The 24050-nt window shown below is 42.3% G+C and overlaps 1 protein-coding gene across 1 annotated transcript in view; it reads right to left on the bottom strand.

The window, feature by feature from the left end:
- Positions 1–3067: 3067 nt before the first annotated feature.
- The window catches only part of LOC131120573 (receptor-type tyrosine-protein phosphatase N2-like), a 135353-nt gene continuing 114370 nt past the window's right edge, over positions 3068–24050 (bottom strand). The window contains exons 15-23 of the mRNA XM_058065242.2: positions 22244–22391; positions 20094–20167; positions 18978–19055; positions 18777–18896; positions 17185–17351; positions 15809–15862; positions 12758–12822; positions 6647–6720; positions 3068–4493 (exon numbers count right to left, since the gene is read on the bottom strand). Of these exons, the coding sequence (XP_057921225.2) occupies positions 4422–4493; positions 6647–6720; positions 12758–12822; positions 15809–15862; positions 17185–17351; positions 18777–18896; positions 18978–19055; positions 20094–20167; positions 22244–22391 (852 nt within the window). The 3' untranslated portion in view covers positions 3068–4421. The remainder of the gene's footprint in view (positions 4494–6646; positions 6721–12757; positions 12823–15808; positions 15863–17184; positions 17352–18776; positions 18897–18977; positions 19056–20093; positions 20168–22243; positions 22392–24050) is intronic.

Genomic DNA, 24050 nt, shown 5'->3' with positions numbered 1-24050 from the left:
CTAAGACCACCGCTGTTGCTAGGAGATGTGTGATGCATTATGGATGCTTGCTGCTAGGAGCCAATCTGAAATGCTGATGAGCGGACCGCGGCTGCGTCTCTTTGTGTCCATCACAGTGGAGACCGTAGACAAATACTGCGTCTCAAAAGCAATACTTCAGTAAGTACACTTTAATGAAGTATACTGTGTACCCAGTGTACTTATAGTTACGGAATACGCCCATTTTGACAGTGTAGTGTAGCTGATGAGGCACTGACTCCTTTGGAGTTTTTTATGTTGATACACGTTAACCAAAAAAGAGAATAATTCACTTTTGTTAAAAACTTTTATTCAGATACTTTGGAACGTTGGTTAGCATCATTAATTCATTCCAAGTTTGACACAAACCGAAATGAACGCTAACCAAAGAAATAATGGAAATCCAATTAATCTGTTCCACAATGCCCAAAATGTTTATAGCAAACATATATTTTTACAGTATAGTCCCAATTATACTTTTACGTGCAGAAAACAATTCAAAATGCATGTAAATACATAGAAATGGTGAATGAACGGCAAAAACAAAGATTTAAGGTGCGAAGCTTGACGTGACTGCTCCCACAGACACAATGAGACAGGAGGATTTTGTCACCTCAATGACCCAGAATGAAGCTAAAGTGGGCGTGGAACGACACCCAAATGTCAATACTAGCAACAGCAGGTCTTCATGCGCTGATATCAATTCTTAAATCAAAATATTTATACTTTCAATACGTCTGTCATTTGAGGTCATGTTTGTCTGAAACATTTGTGTGTTTCAGACAAACGTTTCAACACAAAGCGGAGAACGTTTCCGTTAATGAGGTTTGCGCATTTGGACGTGAACCCTGAAAGAAGTTTGGGACGGCTCAAAACGCTCGGTTTCAAAAGGCGTGGTAAAAATGCCCCTTTGTGATGTCACAGAGGGGCGGACATCCTTATATGGGCGTGGCTATATGCCACCAAGCTCTGTTCCTCTGTTTACTGGCTAGCAAAGCTACATTTGTTTACAATTCCTGACAATGCCACCATCAGGCACAAGTGGTTGGAGTTCCTCATTCCCTACCAGCAAAAGAAATATATTTTTAATGTTAATATTTGAATCTTTTTCGTATGCACAGGACTGTTTTTTGTTTGCAGCTGGACTAGCCGGCATCTTTCCAACGTTACTTGGTTGTGTGGACTCAGAAAGCAATGCTAAAATGTTAAAACTACTTACCATTGAGAGATGTCTTGAAGTAACCGCTTTTCATGAGAAACTTCGGACTGTATGTAAGGTAAATATTTGGCTTCTTACTTTGTTCTTCTTTCCCACTCAATGTGAAAACTAAATACATTGTAGACTCACCAGTTAGCTCGTTTGTGGCTAAGTGGCAGCCGTCCTTTGTGTCTCTGCAGTGAATCTGTAAACAAAGAGTAATAGAAGCGTAAAGGCAACTATAGGGGTGTTATTTCATTTCAACAGGGTTCTAATGATAGCCATAAATGATAAACAGGTTTTCAACGCTATAACTACAAAAATTTGCATTTATTAATATGAAATCCTGTTTTGCAGAAATGGACTTGTGGTCACTCTAGAGCCACTTATCCACGGTCAACGAGGGACGATTGTAGCTTCATGTTCAGTTGTTCAATAAGGCATAAAAACATGAGATAATGTTGCTCACTTCTTATGAGACCACTCCTAAAGCTCCGTTTGACTTGTCCACATACAAACACTGACGCAGAGTTTCTTGAAAATGTCCACTCTGAGAAGAAATCCCTGAGAAGTGCTCCATCAACTCACGGCGGTGGTCCATGTTGACACATCCGCATCACACGCTGCTCCTGCTAATTGTCCTGCTAGCATTCACCTGCCAGTCCTCTGCAATTATGCAAATCAGGCCTTTTGTGGAAAAGCAATTTTTCTATGCAAATGCTTCAATTCCCAGTGAGGCCGGTGTGCTTATAAAGGCGCTAATGCTGACTGACGGCCCGTCATATTGGGGTCGCCGCACGTGACGCCGCCCGCCAAAATGATCAGCGGAACGCCAGAAGTGTCCCAGCAGTAGACGCCGACTGTAATCCAATTGAGATGGCGGCCATGACACCTGCAGATGTGAGGGCCCATGCTGATTTAATCATCACATTTCTCCACAAATAAATTGTTTTATGTCTCTTGAGCAGTGAAGACATTAGGCCAGGAGTGACGCTGTACCTATTTACAGTAAATATAACAACAAACTACAAGTTTAAGCATTTTGGGGCCATTCTAAAATCACAAAGAAAAAAGTTAAATTGTTGATACAAATAACACCAATAATAATACACTGTGTCCAGCTATAACACAAATACCTCAACAAACTTGTACTTTTTCCAACTACTGAACGCTTTCACAAGCTCAAGCTCCCTTAAATTGCATTTGACTTAAATCCACATTTACACAATTAAAACTCTCATTCAAGGAAAGAAATGAACAGCAGTTTATAGCCACCAAGTAACGTTAGCTTATTAGATCCTATACATCCCATAATGTGGCATACATAAAGTCAGGCTACAATGCCATACCTTTACTTTTGGCTCCATTCCCCTCTTCTTTCTAAATTGTGCGGCTGATGGCTTTGACTTTGTCTTTTCTATGATTTGTTTACACAAATTAACAGCACTATGATCATCATCTCCGACATTCACGACTAGCACCCAAGGCTAAACCAACTCATATTCACTCACAAATTATTTCACATTTTCAAAGTGGTCTGCAAAATAATTAATATAATATTAACAATTTCAATTGATTTTTTTGGGAGCAATTACTGTTGTAAGTTCCATTTTTACCTTATAATTAAGCTGAGGGCGGAGGTCCAGGGACACCCCAACCCCCTAGCAAAACTTGCATGGTTTCATCCACATCATGAGCATGAGTAAATAGCTGGTATTTTCCTCTCCACGACGCCCCCTGCAGCACCAATTGCATTGCCATGCATGAACCGCCAGTCCAAAAGAGCAGCTTTAAAACATATAATTAGTGTTTTTACAAAAAGATAAGTACTCAAAGATCAAGGGTCTTGAATGACGTTTACAATACAACTTTATTGACAAGATGTTGACACCAGTAGAACAAAACAAACCAAAGCTGCATGGTTTTCTGTACAATGTATTGATGCGTGTGTGTGTAGCCTTTTAGAACAAGTTGCACACCGAATAAACAGGTAAAGATTCAAAGAGTTAATTGCTGAATGCTTCTTTGAATCCTTATCATAGAATCTTTGATGAAGCTCATATATACGATTTGACTATTTGCTTGATAAATAGCCATGCACAAGTTAGCACCAGAAAAAAATAACGTTTAAAAAAAATCACTGTGCTGCGCTAAAACCAAAGCAACCAACTGAAAACCTGTTGTAGTAACGGCAATAATGAAAAACAGCCAAGGTTTCATGTTAAAAATGTTCATTTTCATCTTCACTTACACAAAAACACCTCATGCTGAAAACAATGACCACAAATATCTGTACAACTATTAGCAGGTTTGTGAGTGTGGAAGTGAAGACTTGAACACTTCATAAGATAGTAACTAGTCCATCAACACCTTTGACATCAAAAACTTTCAACGAAAGTGGCTATACATGCAGAAACCTGGATTAAAAGCAAGCGAGTTCCTGCTACTGGACTGTACATGTCCAAGTTAGCCTTCAATGCTACATAGAAGAAGAAGTACTAGAGTACCAAAACACTGTGGACTTCAGCAGAACCTTTAAAACAACCTGCTCCTAATGTGTGGTTCTTATTTATTGCTCCCTGGGGGGCCATTCTGTGTCTTTATCGCCACACTATTGATTTTGAAGCACACAAAAGGCCGCCATGTTGGATTGATGTGCAACGTAAGGATGGAAATGTCACAGAACTAAGAATCAAACATGATCCGTACATAAAGAGTCAGCTGAGACGCTAAGCCTACGTCACAACGGGACAGGTTGTTTGGCTTTGCCATTTTTGGCGTTCCCCAAATTGCTGTTTTTTTTCTTTCTTCGTGCTCGGCGTTTCTCGCATTTCTTTGCACGTAGATTCGCCGCAGGAGCTCGTATGACCGATTGTGATCTAAGCTTAAATGGAATATTTGCCACTAGCTTCTTTTATTGTCCCGATGAACATATTTTACTCAATAAAACTATGACAATTTGACTTTTTGCAGCTTTTTAGAAGCAAATGTGGAAAGAAAAACACGGTCTTAACAGCCATTTAATATGTGAACATCATTCAGAGAGTAGACGACATGACGACAATTTCTCTGCTCACCACAAGGAGGAGAAATGGACCAAAGAGGAAGATGATACAAAGAACCCAAGAGGAGCGGCCAGAGGATTTTAAAGTACAAAAGACAGGAAGGATGAGCCAGGAAGCGAACTTGTAGTCCTTCATCCTTTCTACTGAGGAAGAGCTTTTAAGATGGCGTTCACTTCTTCTGCAACCGTCGTCAAGGCAAACTCGAACTGATCCTGCAGAGAGAGCAAACACACGTATGAGACGCCCCCGATCGAGTCCTGGTGGCTGGTGTGAAGAACCAAGGTGTGTAGAGAAGCTGAGGGGGCTGCTGGTGCAACATCTTGATTCCACGGCTCTCCGCTGCTTCCCTCTGAGGGAATCATGACAGCAGCTTGCATTGCTGAGGAAACACGCTTTAATAAAACGCCGGATCGATAATGCCCCTTGTGTCGCACATCCTCCTTCTTATGATATTGACTCTCCTGCCTGACGCAGCAGCAATCAGCACCTCACTGATAGAGACGCTCACACATGGTTTTAGCAAGAAAACCAATACAGATGTTATATTATCATGCTAAAACATCTGAATAGTACTCGGCGATTATTTTGTTATTTAGGAAGTTAGACCTGAGATAAGCTGAGATAAGATGTTGCCTTAATGGCTGTCAGTTAGCAACATGCTACCAAGCCGAGTGGAACATCCCTTCAGGCCCCAGTGGAGTACATAAAAAGTGAAGGTCACGACCTGTCTGGACACAAAAGTGATCATGAATTCAAAGTAATTAGTAATATTAAAAACATTGAATCGAATATTTGACATTTTTCCAACTGTGGTTGGAGTCATAAATACAACGTGATCATCGTCTTTGGAAAAGTCTATTTTCTCCAATGGATCTGATGAGATGGGGCACCTAATGAAGTGCCCAGTCTGCATCTACGAGTAACAAAGGTCTACATTGTCAGTGGGATCTCAATCACACCAGAGGAAGCAAAGTCTGAGGACTCGAACGCGGACACTTTAATCACCGTGGCTGAGGTATCTGGGGTAGTCAAACCTCCTCAGTGGCAAAGTTCTGGGGGTTGATGAGTTTTACCCTCAATTCTTCCCGTTGAGGGATGTCTTGGCTGACACGTCTCAGTCCACATGGACTGGAAGACCGCATTGTGGTCCCCCTTTTCAAGAAGGGTGACCGGAGGGTTTGTTCCAACTACAGGAGGAAACACTCCTCCGCCTCCCTGGGAAAGTCTATTCCAGGGTGCTGGAGAAAAGGCTACGACCGTTAGCCAAACCTCGGCTAAAGGAGACCGTGTGGTTTTCATCCCGGTTGCAGAACACTGGACCAGATGTACACCCTTGCAAGAGTACTCAAGCGGTCAACATATGCTTTGTGGACTTGGAAAAGGCACTGGACTGTGTGCCTTGCAGTGTCCTGTGGGGGTGCTACGGGATTGGGGGCAGCTACCATGTGCCATTCGGTTCTTGTACAACTGGAGCAGGACCCTGGTGATCGTCGGCCTCCGCCAAGGCTGCCCTTTGTCACCAATTCACTTCAGAATTTTCAGAGACAGAATTTTTAGGCACAGCCAAGGCGTCAAGGGAGTCCAGTTCGGGGGTCTAAGAATCTCGTCTCTGCTATTTGCAGGCAAGGTCCTGATGACTTGATCAGGCTGTGACTTTCAGCGTTTCATTGTTTACTGGGGAGGTTTACATACTGGGGAGGTTTACATCTGAGTGGGAAGCTTCTGGGATGAGACAGCATCCAGACCATGGTTCTCACTCGGAAAACTGTGGATTGCTCCTTCCGGGTTGGGAACGAGGTCATTCCGCAGGTAGAGGAGAGTTAAAGTACAGTATCTTGGGGTCTTGGTGCATGGATTGGTGCAGTGTCTGCAGTAATGCGGTCGCTGTGCCGGACCATCGTGGTGAAAAACACCTGAGCCAGAAGGCGATTTATGTTCCCATCCTCACCGATGGTCATGAGCTATGGGTTGTGACCGGAAGAACAAGATGGCGGATACAAGCAAGTGGCTGGACTCACAAGAGAGAGAGGTGAGGAGTTCAGCCATGCGGGAAGGGCTCAGATCCTTGTGAGGATCCTTGGGCTCCTTGGGCATCTGGTATGGATGCCTCCTGGACTCCTCCCTGGTGTGGTGTTCTGGGAATGCACAGCCGGGAAAAGGCCCCGGGGCAGACCTAGGACACGCTGGAGGGATTATGTCTCACAGCTGGCCTGGGAACGCCTTGGTGTCCTTTCGGTGGAGCTGGAGGAGGTGGCCGGGGACCGGGAAGTCTGGGTTTTCCTAGTCTACTGCTGCCCCCACGACCCGGATACGGATAAGCAAAGGAAAATGGATGGATGGATGGAGTATCAATGAAGTAGTCTACCTTGGTCTGCACCATGCCTGGCCTCTGGTCTCTCAGGTGTTCCAGCGTTGCTGCTATATCAATCTCCTTGGCGCCTACACGCACACGCACACACACACACACACGCACACACACACAGGAAGAAAAAAAGGAAATTGCGTTGGATGGAGTTCAAAACTCCAGACAAAATCTGTCAATCTTCCGTCTCGGCAACAAGATGGCTCCACTTCTACACGCACACGAGCGTACACATGTGAGCAGCTGCAGGATGGCGTTTTGTTGGCTGGATGCGAGTGGATGGAGTGGATGAGAAGAGAAGCTTTTTCTTGTGTGAAGGACAATCAGAGGCTGCCCTGCTTGTGATGTTACTCATTAGAACGTTGATGACGTTCATCCTGACGTTTGTTGATCTTTCAACGTCCTCATGTTTCACAACTACGTCTTTCCAGGACTCAAAGTGCAGATTGACTGAATGCTGCTAGACATGAAGGTTATGATGTATTTGGAAGTGCTTTCATCTCCATGATGGCTTCAAAGCAGGGCTATTCAGCTGGTGGAGTGCAGGTCAAAACTTGATAACATTTTGCAGCAGGTTCCTAAAAGGATCTTTGACTTGAAAACATCAGAAGACTCCTGTGATGGAGAGCAGTGATTCTTAACCATAGAAAACTTGGGCCTCAAGCACCAAGCACCCTCAAGCCTCAAGCGCCACCTATAGGGCCGCAAAAAACATTTGAGTTTAGCACCAGTGTGCCGCGAGGGCCGTGGGACTGCGTAGTAGCTTATCAACTGAAGACGCCAGCGAGAGGCTAGCCGCTATGCTACTGTATGTTAACCATGAGACATTCAGGTACAGTGCCGCCTCCGAACAGGTGGTGGCGGTAATGTGCCAGTTGGTTGTTTAACAAGTTCACAGAAGATCAGAAGACATTCAACTACAACTAGCAATGGATACATTTTTGAAACTGAAAAATGAAGACTAATGTGGTGCCGGTCCCCGCCAAAAGACGACATTTTTACCTATTTTTACATACTTCATAAAGTATGGCTTTGTAAATGGAGGCAGGTTTTAGCTTGTTAGCTTGTTAAACTGTGAATGGTTTTGATTTATTATTGAAACCAAATGAATCACACAACGATGAGCCAATTCAAGAAACAATACAAGCAGTTGATGTTTGCTAAATATAAGGATGAAGAGTCTTGAACCAGTCATGATGTGCTATATATATCACTATATTGACACTTACTATGGTACCCATTATGGCATTGGATGCTCATATCACCGAGTACTTTGGTACGAGGTACATTACTAAAAAAAACTAAAACAAAAAAACAACCTTAAACTGTATTATGGAAAGCAGGAAGTGAACAAATGTAACAGTTAGTGATTGTAAAAGTACCAGATGGAGGGGTAGGATTTAATAAGCTTTGCTTCTTCCTACTCCTTTTGGACATGTGGAACTGGGAACTGATTATGGGATGCACTCAATTGTAATCTGATGCATGTTTAAATTAAATTATATCATTACCATTACCAGTGAATGAGATCAATGAAATCTATACAATGTTAATATTTAATGGGCCACTATGCTCTGGAAAAATCGGGCTTCAACATCAAAAAGGTTAAGAACCGCTGATGTTGAGGACCTTTGACTAGCTTAAAATAAGATTTTCTCCAATTATTGAGGTACAAATATGAAGGTCTTACATTTGACATTCCAGTCAAGTACAGATTTTCTAAAAAAAAAAATAATCAAAAATTTTGTTCCAGTTTTTGTACACGGTCTGTGTTTATGTATAATAGTACACATAACTAACTCGTCTGTTTGTCCAGTGAAATCGCCAACCCAAGCAAAGCACCGTTCATGCATTTTTGATTGTGACTGTTAAGAATTGTGACTAAGAACCCCAACTAAGCCAATGGTCCAAAGCACCTCCACCTCCACGCTTCACAGTAGTTCTGGTCTTCTTAGGATCCAACTCAGCATTCTTTCTCCCAAACATGACGGGTGCAGTTGATACCAAAAACGTCTTTTATTAAACGTCTATGTTTTGCACATAGACCAGCAGGGGGGGCCCATACGACCGCTTGTGACCTCGGCTTCATGCGTACTACCTCATTAGCATTTTCTTAGCATCCAATCAGATCCATCAGTACACTTCTCACAGCTATTAGGGGGATTACATGCTCTATGAGCATTGCTATGATATGCTGTGATGTGTATTAACCAGTTATATGGTGTGACTCAGTTGGCGCACTTGTGTACTTACACTTAAGTCTTACACTTGAGTGCTTAAGTTTCACTTAAGTCTTACACTTGAGTGCTTAAGTTTGGTGTAAGTGTAGTGCAGTGCACTCAAAATAGTCCAACTGGTACGTGTGCAGTGACGGACACTTCGCACCCTTGTTGTACAATCAAGAAGGTTTTTTAAGTGACATAATCTCTCAGCAATCACTGGGACGTTTGCACTTGTGGAAGGAAGAAAAAGTATTTGTGTGGAGAAGAAAAGATGGATCCCGTCATTAGGATGACATGTTGATGACACTTTTACAGTCGGTTGTGCGTGGGAATGTAAAAAGAATCCGTCGGGAGCAGAAAGATGTGGGAGCGTCTGACAAAAGCACACAAAGACGGGGAGAAGAAAAAAGGAACATTTCATTTACGTTCACTGGTCTCTTCTTCTCTTCTATCCAAATGTATGAAATCCCAAAAAGAAAGAAGAAAGAAGTGAAAAGAAGCCTGGTTCCTTTTTAAGTGTTTTGCTGGTGACAAATAAAGACGATTGAACATGAAGTGCTCCTTCAACAAGCTGGCCACCATTGTGCTCTCGCTGATAAACCTCCTCAGGCCTCCCTCACGTCTCCATGGAGGAGGAGGAGGAGGAGGAGGAGGAGGAGGGAGAACCAGCAAACAAAGAGGAAACCCTCAGAGGCGAGGGTCCGGGTTACTGGCTGGAAAAAAAAGATGGTGAAATGAAATGGAAGGATGATGAAAAGCCGGCCACCACTCCAAGGGTTTCACTCCATTCTTAAAGATAAAAAGGAGGGAGTGATGGGAGTGATGGAGGTGTAAAAAAGAATGGGGGGGTTACATTAGAATGAATCGAAGGAGAAAAAAAACGTGAGAACCACAAAAATACGTCCTGAATCCAACACAACAGGTTTTGGGGGCAATTCTCCCCAAAAGACGATTGACACAAAAGAAACATGTCAATGTAGGTGGTGTGGGGGGGGGGGGGGGGGGGGGGGGTGGGTGGATACTAGAAGGGGATAGGAGGGTGGGATGGAAACTATTGATTTTGTCTCTGTGGTATTACATTTCAGGAAGTGGTATATTTCAGGAAGTGGTATATTTCAGGAAGTGGTATTATATTTCAGGAAGTGGTATTATATTTCAGGAATTGGTATTACATTTCAGGAAGTGGTATTGTATTTCAGGAAGTGGTATTATATTTCAGGAAGTGGTATTTTATTTCAGGAAGTGGTATTGTATTTCAGGAAGTGGTATTTTATTTCAGGAAGTGGTATTATATTTCAGGAATTGGTATTACATTTCAGGAAGTGGTATTACATTTCAGGAAGTGGTATTGTATTTCAGGAAGTGGTATTATATTTCAGGAAGTGGTATTTTATTTCAGGAAGTGGTATTGTATTTCAGGAAGTGGTATTTTATTTCAGGAAGTGGTATCGTATTTCAGGAAGTGGTATTATATTTCAGAAAGTGGTATTATATTTCAGGAAGTGGTATTATATTTCAGGAAGTGGTATTATATTTCAGGAAGTGGTATTTTATTTCAGGAAGTGGTATTATATTTCAGGAAGTGGTATTATATTTCAGGAAGTGGTATTTTATTTCAGGAAGTGGTATTATATTTCAGGAAGTGGTATTTTACCTGCCCACACAGTACAAAAGAACATAGGATCATGAACTCAAACTCGATCTATCTCGCTCACGGTGCGATCAACACAAACACAGGGCATGATAGGAAGCCCCCGACACACAGAGGGGTCTCCAACAGGCACCACTGTAGCTAGAACCGCCACTGGCTGTCCATGAGGAAAAATCCATCACGCAGGAATTCTATCGAAATGCAGTAGCAGGGAAAGCATAGACAGATGCCATGGACTGGCCACAACCAGGAAGGGAATTGGGTGCTGATGGTTGGTCGGTAATAACTTTCAATGGGTTGTCCCACAACCTGCAACCAAAGGCCTCTAATGGACACCATATTGGAATGGAGGTGACTGGAGCCAACCAACATGTCAGCAACTCAACATATTTCATATTCCATATTCCATTTGGGTTTCCAGACGGATTCAACAGGGGCGTCCAAAATACTTGATTTTATGAACATGTAGTTTAAAAAAGCTTTCAGTAGAAGCTGAGATGTGGACTTGAACTGTATAGTTCAGCATTTGGACTCGTTTAGAGTTCAGTTCATTTAAAAATGAAAGACTGAAACACTGACCTTGCTTTTAAAGAAAATATCCATCCCTGCCTAAAACTGTTTAAATTGTTACAAACCTCATCTGAACGAGTTCAAGTTCTTTATTCACAAATACGTTGCCTTTCGTTCAACATTCTTAGAAAATGAACGGCTTCAAAGAATACGTCCTTTTGAACTTGTTCATGATTAGACACTTATCCATCAGTTAAAGTTGATTAATCACTGATAACTATCACAAATATTACAACTAATCGAGTTGTGCAGTCCAGTTAATTATGCAGTACATTATTATCAGTGCTTCCAATACAATCATGTATTCATTTATTTGGCCTGTCTGTGAATGAAACTTGGCTACACTACAACTCCATAAAGCAGAATATTGTATCTCTTCTTCTTTACACACCTTAAATGATCTGCCAAAGAATAAGATGTAGCAGGAGGGATCAGTGTTGCCAACTTAGTGACCAATGCTTTCGCGAATATTCTCCCCCCTCTACATTCGCTTTCTGAAAAGAGTGATTAGCAACAAATCCACTGGCTTTTTATTGGATTGTTTTGGAGGCTTGTGAGCACAAACACACAATGGTGGTTTCATTTCAAGGTCAACAAACGTGTATTCAGCAGGAAACACACAGTGAAGCCACGCTTGTGAAGGTGAACGTGTGCGATGCAGTCGCCGTGACTACTCGGCATCCAACGACATCATTAAAGAGTGCTTATGATGCGGGCCAGTAATTACAGTAATTATCTTAAAGTGCTCCTCACGCGCTGATGACACTTAAGATGAAAGCGCTGGCGGTCAGTTCATTTAAAGACTTTGTCCAAGTTTCTTTCAGTGTCTCTCCTCTCGCTGTTTGGGTATGAATGAAAAAGGACACATTCACCGGCGCTAATTACGTCTGGACTGATGAAGTGCACAGATTAAATCAAATATAATGACTTTTTTTCCTTTGGCTCAGAGGCAAAGAATACAACTGATTGGGTGTGTTTGTGTTAATTAGATATGAATTGCAAATTGACTTTTAACTTCGAATGCTCCGATCAGGGTTTCATTCTGCTGATTGCGATACCCATCACCCATTAGAGAATCACACCAAGGGGTGTCGTAGAAGGGCCTAAATTAAGGCCAATGCTAAGGTCCACTGACTGTCAGGGGCCCCAAAAATTGGTAATTATTACCAAATAAAAATGACTGAAACTTACAGACGATGACATGCCTTCTTTTAAAAGAGTTTGGATATGACAGTGTACCGTATTTTCTGGACTATAAGTCGCACAAGGCCAAAAATGCATAATTAGGTAGAAAAAAACATACATAAGTCGCACTGGCGTATAAGTCGCATTTTTTGCGGGTAATTTTTTTTCCAAACTACTTGACCAAAACAGACATTACGTCCTCTTGGAAGGCAAGTTGTAACAATAAAAGAATAGAGAACAGGCTGAATAGGTGTAAGATATGCTAACACAATGGTTATTCAGCTACACCAAAAATAAACAAGAACAGAAAAGTTGTCCATTGTTTATATAACAAACACTTTTTTCATTTATAAGTCGCTCTGGAGTATAAGTCGCAGGAACAGCCAACCTATGAAAAAAAGTGTGACTTATAGTCCGGAAAACGGTAGTTAACAATAACGATGAGTTAACAATAATGACAGACAGAAAGTAGTTTTCCGAGCTTACCTTTAGCCATCTTGTTGAGGACCATGTCGATGAGGATGTACGTCCCGGCCCTTCCAGCACCGTCACTGTTAGGGAACACACACGGTGGGGATACAGAAAAAGAACCAGAGAGAATTATGTGTGTTTGATAAAACTATAAATAATAATAACAGGGTTCTTACAGATTTTGCATTTCAAAATTCCAGATTTCTTCCAGACTCAATAAAAACATCCTAGCATAATAGGCATATGATCTATATACAGATCATACGTATATACGGTGCATCCGGAAAGTATTCACAGCGCTTCACTTTTTCTACATTTTGTCATGTTACAGCCTCATTCCAAACTGAATTAAATTAATCTCTTACCTCAAAATTCTACACAAAATACTCCATTATGACAATGTGAAAAAAGTTTTTTTTGACATGTTTAGAATTTATTAAAAATAGAAAACAAAAAAATCACATTTACATAAGTATTCACAGCCTTTGCTTAATACTTTGTTGATCCACCTTTGGCAGCAATTACAGCCTCAAGTCTTTTTGAATATGATCCCACAAGTTTAGCACACCTATCTTTAGGCAGTTTTGTCCATTCTTCTTTGCAATAAGTCTCAAGCTCCATCAGGTTGGATGGGAGACGTCTGTGCACAGCCATTTTCAGATCTCTCCAGAGATGTTCGATCGGATTCAAGTCTGGACTCCGGCTGGGCCACTCCAGGACATTCACGGAGTGGTTCTGAAGCCAATCTTTTGAGATCTTGGCTGTGTGCTTCGGGTCGTTGTCCTGCTGAAAAATTAACTTTCGCCCCAGCCTGAGGTCAAGAGCGCTCTGGAGCAGGTTTTCATCCAGGATATCTCTATACATTGCTGCATTCATTTTTCCTTCTATCCTGACTAGTCTGCCAATTCCTGCTGCTGAAAAACATCCCCACAGCATGATGCTGCCACCACCATGCTTCACTGTAGGGATGGTATTGGCCTGGTGATGAGCAGTGCCTGGTTTCCTCCAAACATGGCGCCTGGCATTCACACCAAAGAGTTCAATCTTTGTCTCATCAGACCAGAGAATTTTGTTTCTCATGGTCTGAGAGTCATTCAGGTGCTTTTTGGCAAATTCCAGACGGGCTGCCATGTTCCTTTTACTAAGGAGTGGCTTTCGTCTGGCCACTCTACCATACAGGCCTGATTGGTGAATTGCTGCAGAGATGGTTGTCCTTCTGGAAGGCTCTCCTCTCTCCACAGAGGAACGCTGGAGCTCTGACAGAGTGACCATCGGGGCCTTGGTCACCTCCCTGACTAAGGCCCTTCTTCCCCGATCGCTCAGTTTAGAAGGCCGGCCAGCTCTAGGAAGAGTCCTGGTGGTTCCAAACGTCTTCCATTTACGAATAATGGAGGCCACTGTGCTCATTGGGACCTTCAAAGCAGCAGAAATGTTTCTGTATCCTTCCCCAGATTTGTGCCTCAAGACAATCCTGTCTCGCAGGTCTACAGACAGTTCTTTTGACTTCATGCTTGGTGTTTGTGCTCTGACATGCACAGTCAACTGTGGGACCTTATATAGACAGTTATTATATTTCCAAATCACGTCCAATCAACTGAATTTACTGCAGGTGGACTCCAATTAAGCTGTAGAAAGATCTCAAGGATGATCAGTGGAAAAAAGATGCACCTGAGCTCAATTTTGAGCTTCATGTCAAAGGCTGTGAATACTTATGTAAATGTGATTTTTTGGTTTTCTATTTTTAATAAATTCAAAACATGTCAAAAAAACCTTTTTTCACATTGTCATAATGGAGTATTTTGTGTAGAATTTTGAGGTAAGAGATTAATTTAATACAGTTTGGAATGAGGCTGTAACATGACAAAATGTAGAAAAAGTGAAGCGCTGTGAATACTTTCCGGTTGCACTGTATGCAACCTGACCGTTCAGTCTGCAAGCGTGTCGCATACATATCGGATTTATGTCGTCATATGAATGAGGCCTGAGTCGCATTTGAAAAAAATCGGAATTGTGCTGTTTACACTGACATAAAAATATCAGAAAAAAAGAAGTTGACCTGCAGTGTGAATGTAGCCGAGGGCAGGGGTGTCCAAAGTGCAGCACATGGGCCATTTGCGGCTTCTTTTTTTTGAAAAATAAAGTTCAACCAAAAAACTCAGCAAAAGGCGAAACAGAAGCTGAAATGTTGATAATCATAACTAATAAAAGAAAGCTTTCTTAGCCTTTTTAAAGAATTTAAAAAATACATCAAAATATCAAAGTGGCCACATGCATCCTTTGATTTGCAGGATGCAGCCCTCGGTGGAAAGAAACTGGACACCCCTGGTCTCGGGCCCAATTAATTGACCTACTCAATTAATCAAGGTTCAGATGAAGCAGTTAAAAGTGGATGGTTCCAGCCCGAGTACCATGTAAAAAGTGAATGGGCTTAATTGTTGAATATGTATGTCATTTCCAGGCGATTCTAGCTAGGTATTGTGCGCTATATATGTGTACCCTTACAAGCGGCTTACAATAACAGATTGATCTTTGTTTTTTTAGCCATTCATAGTTTATAGTTTTTATAGTAATAGTCTTGGGAATATTCATATTTTTCCACACTACTTCAGACATGGAAAGGTGTAAAGTGTCATTTTTGAACATTAATTTACCTCACACGCGCCACATATTTATTTACATTTTAGTTTAAAATATTATTGGTTATTATGTTGCTGACAATTCTAAACAATTATCATCAACAAAGAGGCAGAAGAATTGACTATTATTTTTAAAGGTACTATTTTTGTAACATCTACAAGAAAGACTCAGAAGGTTTAAAAGGGAAACATCACAGAGGTTGGCATTCAAAATTAAGTGAAAAATGAAAATGCTGAATTGTGATGAATTATTTGGAATTTTTCATGGACCACAAACTGAATGTCCCTCATAAAAGCACAGATCTCCCCAAGGCCCAACTATTGTAATTTGGGTAAGAACTACACCTCGATAACATGGACACCTATCTTTGCGCTTCACGCCCCATGCATGAAGATGAAGGTAAACGTTATCAACCAGGCGGTGACTTGCCTGCAGTGCACGATGATGGGACAGGAGCGTCCGCGGTAACACTTGTTCACCTTCCTGCAACACACAACAACACACAAGGAGGATCTTTCAGCATTTGTAACCGGGAAGAACTGTCTCATGAAGTCCGATTAAAACCTTAAATTGAGTTTGGCGTATCTGAACCCGAAGGTGACATCAAACAGGAAGTGGGCTAATGTAAGCCGGAAGCAGAGAGCTCCATCATCTCTCATTCTCTTTGAAGGAGACACCTCGACAATATTCAACATCGACATTCTCTGTGATCCATTAAACATTAGTCACGCTTCTTTTATTCCTCCATGGACTCAAAGGTGCCATTAAAATTCCCTCCTAAGAGTCCTCACCTCTAACATCCTTCCCTCGCACACTCACAGGCCACTTCATTAGGTACACAACACAATATTAAGGTACACTGCATTTAGTTGCCAAACACTTTTCTCATGGGGAGGTGGTGTTTGATGGTGGGGGGTGGCGAGGGGAGGGGGTGAGGCGCGATGTGTCAGTCTCAGTCTCCCTCTCCACCCCCACACTTTTATCCTACACCCTACACTACAAGTCAGAGCTCAGTGTAGACAGTCAAAAGTCACGTTACCATGGAAACAGCCGGCAGAGGGAATCTGGGAGGGTGCACAGAGGGAGGGGTGAAGAAACAGGAGGGCGGCAACACCCTGCCTCAGATTCTGACTTGACGAGAGCAACACAATGAAGATGGACAAGGACTCAAAGCCAGGAATCATGACTTCCACAAATGAAGCAACAGTCTCTCGTGGGCAGGCTGATGGACTCCCTGCTCATCCCGCTCCATGTGGACGTCATATTTGGAGGCTTGTTGTGGGAAAGGGAGAAGGAAAGGTAGTGGGCGGGGCTAAAGCAAACCATAAGCAAGCAAAAAGGAGGGAGGTCACCTCAGGTCAGCAGAAGCAGAGAAGAAGGCGAAGAGGCGGGGTCAGGGGCGGGGGGGGTGTCAAAGGAGCTGGGGTGTGGGTGCGGGTGCGGGTTAGGGGTGGGGTGATGGGTCGTGGGGTCCATGCGGCCCCTCGGTTGCAGAATCACAGTCTCCAATGATCACTTTTGTGACTATGCAACTGCGCTTATATTACTAGCTGCAACATCACAAAAATGACACTGGCAACCGCTAGTTAGCTGGGAAAAGAGGAAGTGGGGGGGCAAGGTTAGAACACAAACATGCCGTCATGGGCGGAAGTAGGCAACCAAAAGAGGATGGCTTGTTTCCCCGGTAACTATGGTGACAGGTATGGACTCCTTGAGAGCACAGCGACTGGTCAGCTGACACGTTTACCGACCACACGGACGTCACGGTTGGTGTTTGTTTGTTTGGCGTCGTCTGGGCTCCCTACCTGCGGAAGTCCAGGAGGGTCCGGCTGGTCTCTGGGATGTTCTGGTTGAGCCAGGTCAGGAAATGGAACTGAGTGACGGTCCGTGTCTCGTTTGTCTGCATGTTCTTCAAGTAGAAGCTACGAACCAGGAAGTCATCACACCAGATGTGTTCTGACACCAGATTGACCTGCAAGGCAAACACCATTAGCAGCAATTTAACGACTTAACTAATTAGCAGTAACTTGGGTCTCCAAATGTTTTCCACTGAGGGTCACCTACGGAAACATTTAAGGATGGCTTGCATCATGGATTGTAACATTTCATCTAACATGTTTTATGCCAACATGTAGCATCTTGTAACGCTTTGGAACATGTTGTAACACGTGTTGAAACAGGAGCTGTAACATGAAGCGTGTGTAACTAGGGCTGGCAATCGATTAAAATATTTGATCGCGATTAATCACATTTGTCTAAAGTTAACTCAGAATTAATTGCATTTGATCGCAGATAGAAATATGTTTATAAAAAGTAGAGGCCTTTGTGGCAAACGACTCAATGTGCAACTGCAACCATAATTACATCAAATTTGATGAAATTTCGACGTGAGTAATATTTCAACAATGCAATGGCAATATATGTAATATGCCAACAATGATAACAACACATGGCTGGGCCGGTGATGGTGATGACACATCTGCATCTCTTTTAAAGGAATCTTTCAATGTTACCTTTTCATGTTATATTCATTCATTCATTCATTCATTCATTCATTCATTTTCTACCGCTTATGCTCACAGGGGTCGCGGGGCTGCTGGAGCCTATTCCAGCTGTCTTGGGCCGGAGGTGGAGTACACCCTGGACTGGTGGCCAGCCAATCACAGGGCATATATAGACAAACAACCATTCACACTCACATTCATACCTATGGACAATTTGGAGTGGCCAATTAACCTAGCATGTTTTTGGAATGCGCTAACCACTGACCCGCCATGCAGCCCTTCATGTTATACTGCATAGTATATTTTGTCATACTATACAGTATGTTTGATGCTGAAAGCTATCAAATGATGGCATTTTTACGACATATTAGATTATCATACTCATGTCAACATGTCAAAAATGTACATAGTGTTATTGGTTACACATTAGTTTGGCACCTGCAAAGCCAGGTGAAAACAACACGCTATGTGATGCAAAACTAACTTCATGAGGGCACATGTCTGGTCATTACACCAACGATGCTCTATGCTAACGAGGCAGCTAATGTCGGTGTTAAGTTGCAAAACATTGGCCAACACAGCTCGCACCCTTGGTTTTTGTAACATGTAACGTGTTGTAACATATGAGATGTAACATGGGTTGTAAAGTGTAACATTTTGCAATATACAGGTATTTGTCAAATAGGCTGCAACAGCCAACGTGTTGTAATGTCTTGTACACACGTTACAGCACTGTAACACATGTTACAGCACCAAAAAGGCCACACAGACGCTCCCTAAGACCCGAACCACCTCAGGAATATACTGCAAGATGGACCATTGATGTTGGCACTGCTAGTTCCCCGATACCCCAGAGGAATGCAAGGCGGCCATATTGTACATGGCCATCGTACCTCGTAGATGTGGTAGAGGTTGGAACCCTCGTCGGGCCAATAGTGGTAGCACTGCTTAACTCCGCTCTCCACCAGAGGTGTCAACATGACGATGACCACGCAGCCGTTCTCCCAAACCATCTGCAAAGAAAAGTCTTGGTTCCTCAGATGTCCTTCTCGGGGGGGGGGGTCAAACCTGCTCCAATATCTGTGACAGCCTACCTGCCAGAAGTCGGCCACAGTAGATGGCAGTGGGCCTTGCGTGGCGATGTAGGCGGGGTTCCTGGGGTCGTGGTCCATCTGCAGGGAACACAAACGGGGAGACGCCATTGATGCCTGGTGGCTGTCGGCATTGCAGGATATATGCAAAATAAGCGTCTCACCGTCATGTGATCAGTGCTCGCATGAGCATACACAATGTTGGCATATGTAGTGTGCCTAGTCTCCCAACTGGGTGCTCCTTGGTGAGCGACATTTCCTGTCAACTTCCCCGTGACGGAAATTGCCAAGGGACGGCGTGGGTGTGCGGACATGACGCACACGTTGGCGAGTGGGTGACTTACGCTCCCGCCTATTACCATGCAAATTTGTACACTAAACGTAATTATTGGCGAGACCAATTTAGCTCAGAGGCAATTCCAAAGCCAAGACGGATCATTTCTGAGCTTTCTTTCTGCCCACAAAATTACCTTTAATGGTGCACTGTTCCCTTTATGAGGCTCCAACCAGAATGCATTGCCAATCAACTTCTGATTGTTGCGCAATAAGACGCACCAAGAACCCAGTCAGTCACATACAAAAGAATATGAAATCATCCGACCCCTGGACACTTCATTAGGTACAGAGCTCACTAATTAAAAATGAAAGCTAATAAAGCTCACTTTTGATTGGCACTGTAACAATATGCATGCAATTAATATGATGCATCTATTTGTGCATGTGACAGTGACACACACACTATATTGTCTGCAGTATTGTTGCTGTTGTGCCTTGAGGGAAACAAGTGAGTATAATTCTCAACACGGGTTCTTTTCCCACTGCTTCCTGCAAGCTGATTGGGTCCCAGTGAGCAAAAAGGGCCCTGTCAGCGCACCGTGAGAGTAAACAAAACAATTTGGATCACATTAGCATCAGCCAAGGTCAAAAACAATCATTTCCCAAGACTCTGTGGATCAATTTGCTTTTGTGAAACATTTGACGCCAACACTCGCCCGCGGTCTTGGATCCATGCAACCATCATGAATATTCACGTGCCACCACGTACGCACACCGGTACATCGCCACATACACTGAAAGCTGCAGGGAGTGTGTGTGTGTGTGTTGTGTGAGTGTACGTACAATGGGGCTGGCGTTGATGTAGTCAGAGTTGCCTTGACTGTTTTCCAGCCTCAGGGTGATTCTTGAATGATCATCTACAAACAAAAATGGTGGAAGTCAGTGCAGTGTATGAAGACACCATGCTATTTCACTGATGAGCATTGATGACATTTCTCTCCGTAATTCATGTGCCTCACATTAAATTCTTTACAGGAAGTGACATCACCCTCGTTTACCCGTATTTAGATTAAGTTAACAGTACAATGCTGTGTCTCAAATGGAATCATGACCATTTGAGTTGATCCAGGCATCCATTAATACTTTTTGTCTGGTAAAATTACAAATTTATTACAATATTCTGACTTTCTAATTGTAATTTTATTGTTAACAGTCGGCCCTCCTCACATTGAATTTTGACGCTTTACTCCACCACAATTTTTCAACAATATATTAACAAATCATGCTGGTTGGTGGTTGAATACATTCTCAGTAAGCGTAATATATTTAAGCAAATTGTACATATTTTTTTGTCTACATTAAGCATTTTCAAGCATAACAATGACCAAATAAACAAACTAAAACACACAAACTATACACTGTATTGATGATTGAAATTGTGAATGTAGTATTCTACGTTAGTCATGAGGTGTCAGTAATTATTCGCTGAGACGATCACCAGACTTGATCGCCGGAATTACAGGCTTTTATTGCAGGCTTAAATTATCTAATTATCTAATAATAATAATAAGATAATAATCATATCTATAACATGCTGCGGTTATAACATAATTTTTTGCCCGCAACCCATTCCGCTCCTCTTGCACCAGAATACATTTACTGGGACACCACATCAGCATTTTTTTTAGTTTTATTTATATCTTTATGGGGTAATACAAGTGCTAATATGACTATATGAGTATTCTGTCTATAATGTTTAAAATGTCCGTAAACAGATTGTCTATGCCATATGTACTCAATTTATGTATTCAATTTATAAAGAAGGAATCCTACTTGTCTGGAACCAATTAACCGAGATAAATGAGAGATTATTGTATGTATTGTATGTATTTCGTTAGTAATCATGTACTCAAGATGTCTGTTGCATACCACGGCTTGTTTTTTATTGTCCTGTGCCATATTGTGGGAATAACATTTAAAAAACAAAACAACAACAAGTAAAAAATACAGGATATTTTTCCAATCTACATTGGATTGGTTTCCAAACTAAAAATATCAAAATGCCCCCACACCCTTTAATATTTCAGTGTGCTGACCTTAGGAGGGAATGTTTGGTACAGTGAGGGGTAACTACCGTTGTAGTAATGTTTGGTACAGTGAGGGGTAACTACCGTTGTAGTAATGTTCGGTACAGTGAGGGGTAACTACCGTTGTAGTAATGTTTGGTACAGTGAGGGGTAACTACCGTTATAGTAATGTTTGGTACAGTGAGGGGTAACTACCGTTGTAGTAATGTTTGATACAGTGAGGGGTAACTACCGTTGTAGTAATGTTTGGTACAGTGAGGGGTAACTACCGTTGTAGTAATGTTCGGTACAGTGAGGGGTAACTACCGTTGTAGTAATGTTCGGTACAGTGAGGGGTAACTACCGTTGTAGTAATGTTTGGTACAGTGAGGGGTAACTACTGTTGTAGTAATGTTTGATACAGTGAGGGGTAACTACCGTTGTAGTAATGTTCGGTACAGTGAGGGGTGACTACCGTTGTAGTAATGTTTGACATCCCTAGCTAGGTCTATTGGGGACGAGACACAAGTCTCCACGTTGGCTTCCTCTGGTTGGTTGGTGGCCTTTTCAGGTCTCTCATAATCCTGGCCAAACGTTTCTGACATTTTCCCTGCAAACCCGACGGCCCTTTTGTAATAAGAAGTAGAAATTAATCCTAATAAACTGCTGACAATCTGCTTTCATTAAGCCCGCCGGACAGAACTTTTGAAACGGACTTATTTCTGCAGACGCTGTGTGATATGAATCATTGACGAGGTCCGTGCAGGAGAGCTTTAATAGAAGCCTCATTTGGAGTCTACTGCTGCGGTTTGTGTGAAAGTGATGTATTACCTCCTGAATGATGATGAGCTACTCATGTTACACCAACATATCATCAACTAATGATGTTCCTTGGAGAGCTACAAGACATAGGAGATGTTGTCCTACAGGCCACCACAGCAGCAGAGCGGTTCTTCTTGGCGTTGCCGTCCTTCAGGCCCACCGTGCTGGCGTTGGGTTCCGCCTGGTAGGCACACAACGCCTCCCACTCCTTCTCCAGGCGGTTCTTGTTCTTCAGGTGATCCTCCATGTAGGACTGGAGGACACAGAGCAAACGTGAAGTCAGGGGACCAGTGACTTGTACTCACAGAAGATCAGAACTTTATTATTTGAGTCAGACGTAATCAAACAATCAATCAGAGGCCACCAGCTTGGATTAGGAATTGGCCACCGTGAAAGGAAGCGAGCTGCAGTCTGATGTTTGTCAGCATGCATCCAAATATGAAACGGATGAGGGAAACAAACGAGCTGCTGGAATCATTTAAATGCAGCTAATTATTCATAGATGCACTTACAAATAGACTTAAAATGATTGCTTTCAAGTCCATTTGTCATGAAGAATTATGTTCATTTAAAACCAGGATACTTTCACACTACTATGTATAGTACCACAGAAGGGACCGAAAGTGCTACGACACTTCAGTTGTGATTACAGCTCTATTGTAAATGTTATGCAAGTCAATATGAAGATAATAGCAAAATGCTAACTTGCAAACAGTTAGCATGAAGTTATATTGTGTTTTTTTTTTATCACATGCTATGTAAATCTCTGCAATTTAATATGAGGATAACGGCAAAAATGATGACATGCTAACATTTTGCATGCTCGCAAGTAGCAAGCTGGCGCTGGCTACTGAAAGCGGTATTGCAGTTTTATTGTGATCTTTACGCACTGTTGCCAACTTTTCAGTAAGAATAGTACCTATTGGCTGTCCTAGAGGTCATTACAAGTGGCTTTGTATATAATTTACATATCATGTAAATGACTGTTTTTGCATCAACCTACCGCTATATGAAGATATATATATATATATACGGTATATCGTATCATAAACCTCACTGACATTCCCGTCCTTAATCCCAAAACCTTGGGATGCAGCCCAGACTCTACCTCCAGTTGGTCAGTGAGTTTGAGACACATAATGCTGGATAAATGTCCCCAATGTAACAGTATGCTAATGGGAAAAATTCTAACATGCTAACAGTTACCATGCTACCAAGTAGCAAGATGCTACCAAAAGTGTTTTCTATCATGCTATTTAAATCTTGATAATTTAATATGAGGATAATTACAAAAATGTTAACATGCTAACAATTAGCATGCTAGCACCGTGCAAGTGATTTTGTCTTGGAGATTATTAAAGTATTGAATTATGTAGCGAAAGTACCAAGACAGTTGTAAAGCGTTCTAGTGTCACATTAAAGGAAATATTTTGTACTTCCAACATTTCTGTTTTCTTTGTGGTCCCTCCTGATTGTTGAAATTGAATTACTGGAACATATCAAACAATCTAACATCTTTTTAAACTCACTGCATCACTCGACAACTCCCCACCGCCGCCCCTACCACCCGCCCCCACTCTAATGCCAGAGTAATAAGGTTCTGTGGCAGTCTAAAGGGATTATTGCAATCCAATCAGGAGGTGCTGAGATCACCATGTGTCGTCCAAACACTGAATAATCCCTTTCCAGCTTGGTGGGGGGGGGGGGCTTATGGCCGCTGTAAGACCAATGAAATAAGGTGCAATAGGATGCCATTGTGGCTCTATGGAAGAAAACGCAGACACATTCAAACTTTGACCCCAGCACATTGCTGAATTGGCCATCAGACGTGTTTGTTGCTATGAGGTTACCTGCTACTCCCCAGCGGAGGAGTTTTACAGGCCACTTCCTGCCAGTTTGTTATGTTTTATGC

Source organism: Doryrhamphus excisus, linkage group LG11 (assembly GCF_037039965.1).
Source record: "Doryrhamphus excisus strain RoL-2023G ecotype Guam linkage group LG11, RoL_Dexc_Guam_v1.1, whole genome shotgun sequence".
NCBI lineage: Eukaryota > Metazoa > Chordata > Actinopteri > Syngnathiformes > Syngnathidae > Doryrhamphus > Doryrhamphus excisus.
Note: the sequence above shows the minus strand (reverse complement) of the source record. Positions and strands in the feature narration are given on the sequence as shown.